Below are 12,958 nucleotides of genomic sequence, written 5' to 3'. Positions count from 1 at the left end.
TTTATTTATCTTGTTTTTTTTTCTCTTTTTTTTTTTAACTTTTTGGGTGTATAACGTAAACAGTCCTTCTATCTGACAAAAAGGCTTATTATTCTATGTTCTTTCATTTTTTGTGAAAATCATAATAACAAAAAAATCCAAGGTCAACAAAACGTCAGCTAGTGAATCATGAATAATATCTCACTGGTTATAATGATAAATAAACCCAGGATACCATAAAATCCATCATCTTCGTGAATCAAAGCATCTGTATAGGATTATAGTAGTAAATAGCATTTGTTGTTGTCATCGTTTTGCCTGAATTCAACGAATGTCCCAAGGAACTGCTGACCTTACCGGAACACCCAAGTTCACCTGTTGTTTTTGTTTTTTTTTTAATTTGTTTGTGATTCGTGTTTCTCAATTGCAATCTTTAGTTTTGTGGAGTTTTTCGTGTACTGTTGGTTGTTCTTTTTGTCTTGCAGTAATCTGTTCTTTGATTAATGGTTCTTGGTTATTGCCTTAGTATCTTCTTTAGTTATTGTATACAACTTACATAATATGATTGGTAATGGTAAAGCTATCAAATTGGGTATAAATTTGTGTGACCAAAACTATACGTTTGTGTGACCAAAACAAGAATAAAGACGTTCACTTGTGTTTTTTTCTCCAGTTTGTTTAAAAGTCTTTCACGTTTGACTACATTTACAATGATCATTGAATATCTTATTGTGACTTTCAGGGTTTTTACTTCCTTTCCTTCTTAAAGTACATTTTGGATATTGTCTCACAACATCGATCCCATATATGTTCATTAATATGTATCAGACAGTAATTAAAGCGTATAGAGAAGATGTTTTATTTCCATTAAATAGGCTCACAAGGAGCGTTGTACAATATAAGACATTAATAAGACAATTACAAAATGAAACAACAGTAGTCTAGTATACATACAAAGAAAAGAAAAGGCAGTTTGAACATCATGAACTACACACATATATTAATATATTAATATTATAAATATACGTACAACAGTGTTTCCCTCCTTCTTCCATTTCAATGAAATTGGCGGGAGTTTTAAAATGCAACCATCCTAGACGACCGTTTGTAGTTTTAGACCAAATTCTAAGCTTGAGTTGATTAAGGGAACATTTTGTAATTTAAAATGCAACCATCTTAGACGACCGTTTGTAGTTTTAGACCAAATTCTAAGCTTGAGTTGATTAAGGGAACATTTTGCAATTTAAAATGCAACCATCTTAGACGACCGTTTGTAGTTTTAGACCAAATTCTAAGCTTGAGTTGATTAAGGGAACATTTTGCAATTTAAAATGCAACCATCTTAGACGACCGTTTGTAGTTTTAGACCAAATTCTAAGCTTGAGTTGATTAAAGGAACATTTTGCAATTTAAAATGCAACCATCTTAGACGATCGTTTGTAGTTTTAGACCAAATTCTAAGCTTGAGTTGATTAAGGGAACTTTTTGCAATTTAAAATGCAATCATCTTAGACGACCGTTTGTAGTTTTAGACCGAATTCTAAGCTTGAGTTGATTAAGGGAACATTTTGCAATTTAAAATGCAACCATCTTAGACGACCGTTTGTAGTTTTAGACCAAATTCTAAGCTTGAGTTGATTAAGGGAAAATTTTGCAATTTAAAATGCAACCATCTTAGACGATCGTTTGTAGTTTTAGACCAAATTCTAAGCTTGAGTTGATTAAGGGAACATTTTGCAATTTAAAATGCAACCATCTTAAACGACCGTTTGTAGTTTTAGACCGAATTCTAAGCTTGAGTTGATTAAGGGAACATTTTGCAATTTAAAATGCAACCATCTTAGACGACCGTTTGTAGTTTTAGACCAAATTCTAAGCTTGAGTTGATAAAGGGAACATTTTGCAATTTAAAATGCAACCATCTTAGACGACCGTTTGTAGTTTTAGACCGAATTCTAAGCTTGAGTTGATTAAGGGAACATTTTGCAATTTAAAATGCAACCATCTTAGACGATCGTTTGTAGTTTTAGACCAAATTCTAAGCTTGCGTTGATTAAGGGAACATTTGCAATTAAAGAACTACATCTAAGAAATCCATGGTGGTATACATATTCATTCTTAATATCTTTTTGTAGCATGTATCTGTAACGCTAAATTTTTCTATGTAGAATACATAAACATACACATAACAGAAGGAGGCAGAACTAAACGATCTACAGATGAAACATTCCATCCAGCAACATATGACCTTGATGTGCCACTGTCAAAATCACACGTGAATTTACATTTGACCCGGAATGACAACATTAGAACGTCAGTGCCGACACTTAGTCTTAAAAGAAACGCGGTTACATACAACAACTTAGAAGACAAAATTGTACGTAAAGCTTTGGTTTTGTTTGATTGTGCCTTTTCTATCCCGTTTTCCCCCACTTTTGATAAGTAGTAAAGTATGTTTTAAAGGTATTCTTGTAGTATTTACATTTAAATCAATTTGAAAAATAAATTTAAACAAACGATATCTAATGTTGAAATTCGTATGCTTTTAAAAATTAAAAAAAAAATAAATTAAAAATTCAATAGACCTCAAATAAACCAAATAAACATTGACGTATCTTTTCTTATTTACGGGAACGAACGCTTGTATAACAAAATGGCGTGTTAGAGGGGGGAAATCCAGATAGAAATTAAGTAAAACAGTCTTACTGTTGATATAGTTGGATAGCTGTTAATATACGAAACTACTTAACATTATCATACATTTATGTTTATGGACCAAAGATTAAGCTTTACTAATTTGGAAACGAAGAAAAACTTTGTAAAATATTTTTTTTGGGAATGATTCAATACAAGAAATTGTGTAAATTGCCCTTTTGAGCTTATATAGTTATGAAACTCTCTTTGTAATGTATGAAAATGTTCCATTTTATGTAGCCTGAAAAAACGATCAATTTGTTTCTGGTGCTGAGGCGAGCAACCAGGAATGCCTTTTTTATAGTTAACATGTGTCCGCGTTTGAAAATGTTTCATTTTGTTTTTTAACAAATTTCTAGGAATCCATTTTCTACCAAGATGTAGTGCATGGTGCAGTGTTTGTTTACCAATATGACAAATTCAAAGAAACGCATATGGTAAGGAATGGGTTTTTCTTTCTTAATATTGACTGCAGAGAACATTATATCATTATCTATCTTGCAGAAACTGGCATTCTTATACGCATGTTAAAGCTGTACAACTAGAAACCCTCATTCTTATACGCACGTTAAAGCTGTGCAACCAGAAACCGACATTCTTATACGCACGTTAAAGCTGTTCAACCAGAAACCTGCATTTTCATATACGCACGTTAAAGCTGTTCAACCAGAAACCGGCATTTTTATATGCGCACGTTAAAGCTGTTCAACCAGAAACCGGTATTTTTATATACGCACGTTCAAGCTGTTCAACCGGAAACCGGCATTTTTATATACGCACGTTAAAGCTGTTCAACCAGAAACCGGCATTTTCATATACGCACGTTAAAGATGTTCAACCAGAAACCGGCATTATATACGCACGTTAAAGCTGTTCAACCAGAAACCGTCATTTTCATATACGCACGTTAAAGCTGTTCAACCAGAAACCGGCATTTGTATATACGCACGTTAAAGCTGTGCAACCAGAAACCGGCATTTTTATATACGCACGTTAAAGCTGTGTAACCAGAAATCTCATTATTCATTTTGTTTTGATTCAAATTATAATCCTATATCCAATATTGAATAATATGAACTCGTACTTCCGAGTCTTTGTTACAAAGTTAAAATATGAGCTGTATTGGATAGAAATCGACATTATGCAAGTACACGTATACATGTACCATAATTTTGGAACATTCAAATACAAAATAAAAGATTAATTTTGGTCTGTTTTGTAGATTTTCTTATAACAGCTCAATTTCCGAATTTTGGTCTGTTTTGTAGATTTTCTTATAACAGCTCAATTTCCGAATTTTGGTCTGTTTTGTAGATTTTCTTATAACTGCTCGATTATCGAATTTTGGTCTGTTTTTTAGATTTTCTTATAACAGCTCAATTTCTGAATTTTTGTCTGTTTTGTAGATTGTCTTATAACAGCTCAATACTGGAACAGTTACAGACTTCGATTTTTTCCAACCTGAAATAGTTTAAGGATGTTCGCTACTCTGTTTCAAAATAACAAGCTTTTCATGTTAAAAGACTGTTATAAATTATTAGTATATAAATAAAGAAACTAAAAAAGCAGAAAAAAATGAAGGTTTCGTGTGCTTTTTTTCAAGATATAAGCCATTGAAAATTTGGCGGGAAATAATTATCTCTATAGATTTTTCATGCATTTAACATTGGTACCTTTTTTCTTTCAAAAACGATGAAAAAATTACAAGGATTTTATAATATTTTCAAATATGACATTTTAAACTATATGTAATCAAATTATGGAAAGAAAAGTAAGGGTTAATGGGCAATTGTTTTTAATGGCACTACATGGATAAAACCAAGGATTCCGAACATCTGTCATAAATTAAAAAAACCCAGAGTAGCGAACATCCTTAACAGATGTATTGATATTCATTTGCATAAGGTCAATTTCTTCACTCGCAGGTCATTTGTTCTTATTTAAGCAGAGTTTTACCAAACCAGCGATGTAAGTTATTGTGTTAAAACTAGTGTTGAAATGTTTTCAGCAAGTTTATCTTTCTATTTGTACAGTTTGGAACCTTCAATCTAGGTAGCGAGGAATATATCGTCCAAACTGCCAAAAATAAAACATACACGAAGCTGAAGTCAGGGTTCAATCAGTTTGAAATAAGGAAGGAAAAAATCCCTGAAATTGATTTCAACGATTTTCTAGGAAAAGGTTAGATATATATACTTATTTAAGGAAATTATTCCCAACTCAACCATTTTTATGGTTTAAAGATTGATACATGAATTGTGATTCTTACATTGTACTTGACAACTCACAACCATTGTAACTAGCATGTAGCGGACACCATGTATATACAACAACCATAGAAGAACAAGAATTTCCGCATTGCGTATGAAGATAAAGATCAGATATATTTTTACAATTTAGAGAGGCCACTGTGTCAATGCGTCAGAGACGTAATGCAGTGTATTTGGAAGAACACGAAGAAGAAGTATTTGATTGTGTTTGCATAGAATGTAAGGAGTTCAATTTGGCTGGCCAAACTTTTTTTATGAGATTTACATTACATGTAAGGGAGATACCATTTGATTTTTATGGGGGGGGGGGGGGGGGGGGGGGGGGGCTAGGATGAAAAATTTTGTCCTGCCTATTTATTTTTCCCTCTATTTGGTCCTGCCTTTTTATTTTTCACTCTATTCGGTCCTGCCTTTTTTTTTTTTTAGTTTATCCTGACTTTTTTTTTTTACATAAATTGTCATCCTGCCTTTTTTTTTTTGGCAAATAATCTCATCCTGCCTTTTTTTTTACTCAAAACTCCTGTCCTGCCTATTTTTTTCAAATTTCATCCTAGCCCCCCCCCCCCCCCCCCCCCCCCCCCCCCCCCCATAAAAATCAAATGGTAGCTCCCTAAGTGTCATTTCCAGAAAAATAATACATAAGTACAGTAACTATATTAAAATGTATTTCATCGTTCATTTTAAATATAATTAACACTTGTTAGTCTCTGATATTTTTGTTTATTAATATATGTTTCAATTTGTAGCTGATACAACAAAGCAAGCTACATTTACAACCAGAAATCACAGACATAAAAGGGCGACTGGGCTACACCAGTTAGAGTTACTGATAGTGGTAGATTATGCTGTTTATAAGCAGTAAGTTGGTTTGTATATATAAACAAGGATGGAACTCTTCACAAGTTTGTAATTTTCATTGAATGTTTTACACAATGTTATTTGTTATAACATGATTGTATTGATGCATAACAATAAAATGTTTACTCATTAATTGGATCATAACGAACAATCAGGTTTTGCACAATGTTATTTGTTATACTTTTACAGGTATTGATTAACGAAAATAAAGCGTTTGCTCCTTAAATCCAAAAATGTATTAGAAACTATTTGGTCAAACCAAAGCTATTTTTTTTGTTTTTTTTTAAATATTTTTTTCTTATTATTATATGTACCTTTTGTGGTTAGTCGTGTAAATGTCAATCATACCACATCACCATATTTGTATATTACAGCTGGTATGACAAAAGTACACAAACATCTTCATCACAAAAAGAAACCGAAGCTCTGACATCAGTGAGGCAGTACTATGCTTTTGTTATTACTGGTGTGAGTATTACATAGATATACTATACGGTGTTCATACTTATATAATTATAACGTATACATTGGCTCGTGTTTAAACATGAATTTTACTGGACAAAGAATGAAACTATAGGAGACGTTTTCATATGAACTTTGTTTGTAAAATGAAATCAAACATGAAAAAGCTGACTATCTCAGAACTAACCAATAGTGTTGTTGGATTAAGAAAAGCCAGAATAACGCATATGTTCACATTTACTGAATCTGTAAAAAAAAAAGATATTTATATTTTATTGCTATGAATGAGTAAGAGCAAAGAATTCGATCGAAACTAATGGTGAAACGTCTTCCTATGGTTTGCGGATTGCTACCTTGTTACAGTGTTTTCGAAACATCGGCATTTGTTTAGTAGAAAAAAGAGGGACGAAAGATACCAGAGGGACAGTCAAACTCATAGATCGAAAACAAACTGACAACTTCATGGCCAAAAATAAAAAGACAAACAGACAAATAATAGTACAGATGACACAACATAGAAAACTAAAGACTAAGCAACACGAACCCCACCAAAAACTTGGGGTGATCTCAGGTGCTCCGGAAGGGTAAGCAGATCCTGCTCCACATGTAAGTATAAATCAAATAAATATATCGTCACATTATCCCTTCCTGCGTCAATTGGGACGACCATCTGGAGGGAGGGGGGGGGGGGGGGGGGGGGAGGGGGTTGAATTTTGGATATGGCTTGGTAAAATCTGAATGAAATAACTTTGCCCAAAATAGGATGAAAAAGATTATTTTGTCCAACAAAATACAGGCAATAAATGTTTACAAAGTGACGGTCAAAACGAAACAGGAAAATAAACTCGACTAACATTTTTAAACTTTTGCAATTTAATGGTATATATTTCCTACCAATGTGTGTATAATGTGTCTTTGTTTGTACAGATGGACGGAATGTACAAGAATATACAGACATCATCATACACCATCGATATTGTATTTGCTGGTATAGTTATTGCACAGGTATGTTTAAATTGTTTAAGAGTGTTTGGTTTGGGGAGGGGGATAAGGGTGTCAACCGTTATGAAAACATTAAATGGTTTAAAACGATTAACAATAATACCGAACTCCAAGATAAATTTAACAAGAAGTTCATAAAACCTGACAAAACAAAATGCTCGACTATATCAAGGGAATGAAATTTTTAAGTAGTATATACATGAAGTATATATTTAATATTTTGAAATACCGTAAAAAAAATTACACCATCTCTTGAAATTTCTGTTTCCCCTTTAAATTTCAATATTCAAAGAAAAAATAGAAGATGAGAAGGGGGCATTCAAATTTGAAGCTATATTGAACGAAAAAGGACCATAAGCTAAACAAGATAACTTAAAAAATTTCACATAAGTAATGAAGATGCACCCGTGGTGTAGTTTATCACAGTCATGTTTCAATAATGTGATAAGTCATGAACAAGGATTCTTATTTTGATAGGGTTTTCAGAAAAAAAAATAATGGGCAAAAAGATAAACAATAGAGAATAATTAGGTGCTAAAATATAAATTATAGAAGAACAATTGTTGGGAAAGAAAAAATAAAAGAGAAAAAATCGACCAAAAAACGTAATATTTGTGTGTTTTTCATAAAAGAAACAATAATATTTCTTTTGTTTTCACCAGCAAACTGGAATTAGACTCGATAAGTTCAGTTCAATATTATCAACGTATAGGTTCAAACAATATGACGTGTTTGACGTCACAAATCAGTGATATGCAATTTTGTGAAGAGCTGAGCAGAGTGATACATGCAGATAAGCGATAAGGAAGATCGATGATAGAGAAATTGATATACCGAACCCTTTAAGAACCTCCTTCTTTATACTTTGTTTGACATTTGTTATACACTTTACAATATTTATACTTATTATATCAGACCCCTTCAGAAGCTACATGGACGGAATCAATAAAAATTAAAAAAATGAAGGCCTCTAGGAAGATTAACATGTTATTGTTAAATGAGTTACCTTCGTTAAATAAAGAATTTTATTATTATTATTTTATTTATAACACCAGTAAAACATATTATACACATATTTTCAGACTCCATCAGATGCTACATGGACGGAAACAATAAAAGTCACATCAGTAACACCAAACCAAGTAGATTCATCTACTGCTCTTCAAAACTTTCAAACATGGAATCGTAGCCCACCTTTCAGTCTACCCGGCCATGATCACGCAATGTTGTTTACGAGGTCAGTCGTTTTTAACTAATATTTTTTTTGTGATATTAGGTTGCTGTCTTATTGAAGAATACCCCTCCCCGCCATATATTTAGTACCCCTCCTCGCCATATAATTATTTGATATGCTATTTTATTATTGGCAGATGTTTAAGTTTTACAGTCTGGGACTTTGAAGTAATATAGAATATTCTGCAACTGTTGGTCTAGCATTTGTATATTGTTTCATTTACTGTAGAAAAGCAAACGATCACTGAAGCAATATCAGACGGTTTCTGTTTCATTTGTATTAAACATTTATAAGCTCTGTTCTTTTAGCTGTTTCGTTAGGGTCTGGATGGGGTTTACAGAATAGAGAATAGTAGGCAAAAAGAGAAAAATAATGGACAATGGGGTAATAAAATATAAAAGAATTGAGAATAATGAGCAAAATAAATTAAAAGAATAGAGAAAAATGGTCTAAAAACTTTAGGATAAAGAATAAAGGACCCAATCCAGACCCTTTTGGCTGTTTCATTTTAAATTAAAAGATATTTGTGTCTGTTAAAGCACGACTATCAGTACTGACCAAGAATCATGTGGTCAAAATATATGAAGGTCTTGATAAGGTTAACAGAATAGAGAATAATGGCAATAAGTGCACAATAAATGTAAAGAATAGAGCATAAAAGGGTGCTGAAATATAAAGAATAGAAAACAAGGGTAAAAATAAAAAAAGAATAGAGAAAAATTGTATGAAAAGTTAAAGAATAATCAAATGAAGGACCACCTATCCAGACCATCATGTATTAAACCATAAATTATTTTATTTAATTAACAGGTATGATTTAACAGCTAGTGGATCAAACAGCAATGCAGGTAACAATTAAAGAATTAATAAGAAATTGAAATAACTATACTCTGTTTATACGAACCAATATAAAGTTTCTCGTGTTCAATAACATTGTAATACCCCACGCAACGAAGTTACGCAGAGTAAAATGTTTTTTCACCCGTCCGTCTGTCCGTCAGTCAATCCTGTTCTGGTCATAGCAACTCCTCTGAAGTAACAGAACACAGAATTTTGTGAAACTTTGTAGATAATAAGGAAATGATATGTAGATGTGGATATCGACAGGAAATTATGATTCATTTTTTTTTCTTTGAGTTATGCCCTTTGAACTTAGAATTGTGGCCTTAACAGTTTGTTTGTCATTGCAACTCCCCTGAAACTACACGTCAGAATTTCATTAAACTTTGTACATAATTTAGACATAATATGTAGATGTATATTATCAAGACATTTTTATCAATTGACTTTTGTAGGAGTTATGAGTCTTTGAACTTAGTAATCTGGTGAGATTTTGTTTGCCAAATGACAATGTGGGGCCGTGGCGTATTTGAGCGTGTTCAAAAAGGTTCTTTAATTTCAAATGAAAAGAAAAATGTAGAATGTACACTAGAACCTTACAAAGATAGAAAACACAGTAAAATGCATTAGAATTTGTGATGTACGGTGTTGATTATTAAATAAATTCATTATTGGCAAGAAATAAAATACCAATGTTTGAATGATAATTATTTTCTAATTTCCACGATTTTATTATGATCTCAATACGAACACATCTAAAATACTGAAGACCGACTACATTTAGCCAGAAGGCTTTGCTTTGTTTTTGTCTTCTTCAAAGACATTTAAGGTAATACCCCCCAAAACAAATTCCAGTCTAGAGAAGGCAAATTATCCAGAGCTGCTAAAGACTGGTTTTATTCACAAATACCCCTCCTGAACATGAAATGTCTGTTTAATTACACCGAATACGAATGGTTAAGTTAAAACATTTGATTTAATTATATTATTCCTTCGGTATCAAGACGTTGGTAGAAATAGCCAAAAAAATACAGCTGTATTTGATAAAACGCACAAATGATAAAGCATCTACGTGAATGGTAAAAAAAGCCATACGTTTTGGTAAATACCACTGCATAGATAGTATAAAATATATTATTCCTGTGCATCTACTCCGGCAGCGACGAAAAATTAACGATATTCATTAAGTTTTAAATACATGAAACATACACCGGATATCAACCAATCAAAAACCAGCATTCTTATGGAAAGTGTAATTAGGACAGATATTGAAAGACAAGTGGTATATGGCTAAAATCAACGTTTAAAATTGGATTTTAATCTGTATAAAATTCTTCGATCGAAATTAATCCTGATAATTTGCTCGTATTAAATATGTTTGGTCCAACTTTGCACGTGGTGTTAGATAGGACACGCCTTGACCTTGTATGACAGGTCTTGCCTAACTTTGTGTACTATCTTTACAGTAGTGGCCTATATCCAACATTCTTATCTTTATACATTATATTTTGCAGTAAACTGTGTCCGAAGATATCGGACTTAAGTATTGTATTAACTAGAAAACACCTGCGACATCGCGGATCCGTGACTAATTCAAAGTACCTACATGTACGCCTTATTTGAAGCCTGGATTTTTAGTATTCGTATTGTCATCTGATTAAGTCGTGCTGATTATAAGGCGCATAGTTTTCTCTGCTATCAAAATCTTTCTGTTTTAACCCGTCCTGGTTTCTTACTGCAACCCGAAAATTCATGTGACAAAGATTGAATTTAGTAGCATTAAGCCCTGTATAATGACGAAGTTCATGACCTTGTTATTTTAGTATTATAGATTTCGCGGGCAGTACGTCGACTGAGCATGTGCGAAAGCGTATAACACAAGAATCGATAACGGTCTCCGAATTTGGATATTTTCTCAAAAATTTGCGTTTTCTGTAGAAAAAAGATTGTTTCAAAGACAAATTTAGGAAGTACAAAAAACTACATTTATACGTCATATCACAAATATTTCCGACTTTGTATGGTTTCAGAGGAGTTACGGCTTAACGAAATCGATGTCTTCCTTTAGTAGTATAGATTTCACCTTGTTAAGAATCATTGATTTTGATTGGTTGCATTTTCCATATATTTTCATTTGTCTTATGAATTATGTTCATATTTCAATACCACTTGTGTATATTCAAAGTCATATCTCCTTTTAACCCTCTTTGTCGTGTTATTTGGGAAATCAAATATAACGTATTTTACCCTTCACGGATACGCTTGATCATCGATGCGCTATATTAAATGCTCACCGCTTCTTACATCATGTTCAGGAGGTGTAATGATACTGTCTTGAGAAGAAATTTGCTTCAACTTGATGCTCAGAAAATTTTACTTCTCTCGACTTTCATTTTTGGCACATATACCTCTTGCACATGATATATCTGTTCAAACTCCCCTATATCAGACGAAACTGAATTAATTTTACATTTGGTATTTTACAGGACTTGCATATGTAGGTCGAGTCTGTACTAGCAGTAGTCAGTCTATTGTGGAAGATGGATTCAACTTCGTTATCATATCCGTGGCAGCACACGAATTGGGACATTGGTAAAATATAATAATAATTTAATTTTGGACGTTACACGTCTTTTGATTGGCTTAAAGTTTTTTGTTTATCAGCTCATACTCATAGACATACTTTTGTCATGTGATCGTGACGTCATCAACGTTTTTTTGTGATTTACTCCTTAAAAATGGAATTTTGAATTAAATTAAAAGGAATTACTGTAATTTTTTTTCTATCTTTTCGAAATAACCTCAAAAATGTGGTGCTACGCGGGTTATTCAGTGTGCACCACATTTTTTATGTTATTTCTTCATAGACAGAAAAAATATTACAGTCATTCCTTAAATAAGTAGATGTGGTATGGTCGACAGTGGGACAACAATCCACGAGGGACCAAATAATGTGGAAATAAACAATGATATAACATACTAGGTCAAGATAAGAAATAGTAAACAAATTTTATATGATCTTCGATAATAAGTTGGAAAAAGATGAACGAATGGAAGATAAGTGATGGATAAACAAGTGAAAAGCGTTGGATGGTTGGGTAAATTTGAGATGGTTGTATTAAAATACAAACGGGAAATTGGTGAACTGACAAATGGAATTGGATGAATGAGTGAAAGAACTCAGTTTATCTTTTTACCTGGGATTAAAACATGCATGAATTCTATACTGATATATTACAAAAATCTTTATTTTTAATTGGACTATTTTCGTATAAAATTATGGGGATGTCATATAATTGCATACGAGACAAAATCAGACAACTATTAATCAAAGTCCGAATGACCTGGATGTAAGAAGCTAAAGATCACCATACGGCCTTCAACAATGAGCAAAATATAAACCGTATTATCAGCTATAAAAAGCCCTGGCATGACATAATGTGAAACAATTAAAACGAGAAAAAGTCGGTAAAAATAGTAAGGCTGCTATAACGGAGTGATTGTGTGAGTAAGGCTACTATAACGGAGTGAATGTGTCATATAAGAACTCTAAATTCTTCCTTGTAGTCTCAATTTCTCGTTGCATAAATCGAAACTATGTCGCCTTGTTCCCGATGCA

The 12,958-nt window shown here is 32.6% G+C and overlaps 1 protein-coding gene across 1 annotated transcript in view; it reads left to right on the top strand.

Moving 5' to 3' along the window:
* Positions 1 to 4,924: 4,924 nt before the first annotated feature.
* Positions 4,925 to 12,958, top strand: part of LOC127718642 (mucin-2-like) — a 31,345-nt gene continuing 23,311 nt past the window's right edge. The window contains exons 1-6 of the mRNA XM_052224694.1: positions 4,925 to 4,968; positions 6,176 to 6,236; positions 7,191 to 7,268; positions 8,348 to 8,502; positions 9,310 to 9,347; positions 11,826 to 11,931. Of these exons, the coding sequence (XP_052080654.1) occupies positions 4,925 to 4,968; positions 6,176 to 6,236; positions 7,191 to 7,268; positions 8,348 to 8,502; positions 9,310 to 9,347; positions 11,826 to 11,931 (482 nt within the window). The remainder of the gene's footprint in view (positions 4,969 to 6,175; positions 6,237 to 7,190; positions 7,269 to 8,347; positions 8,503 to 9,309; positions 9,348 to 11,825; positions 11,932 to 12,958) is intronic.

The sequence above is a fragment of the Mytilus californianus genome, unplaced genomic scaffold (genome assembly GCF_021869535.1).
Source record: "Mytilus californianus isolate M0D057914Y unplaced genomic scaffold, xbMytCali1.0.p SCAF_10, whole genome shotgun sequence".
NCBI classification, from domain to species: Eukaryota; Metazoa; Mollusca; class Bivalvia; order Mytilida; family Mytilidae; genus Mytilus; species Mytilus californianus.
This window is presented reverse-complemented; position numbering and strand designations above follow the sequence as displayed.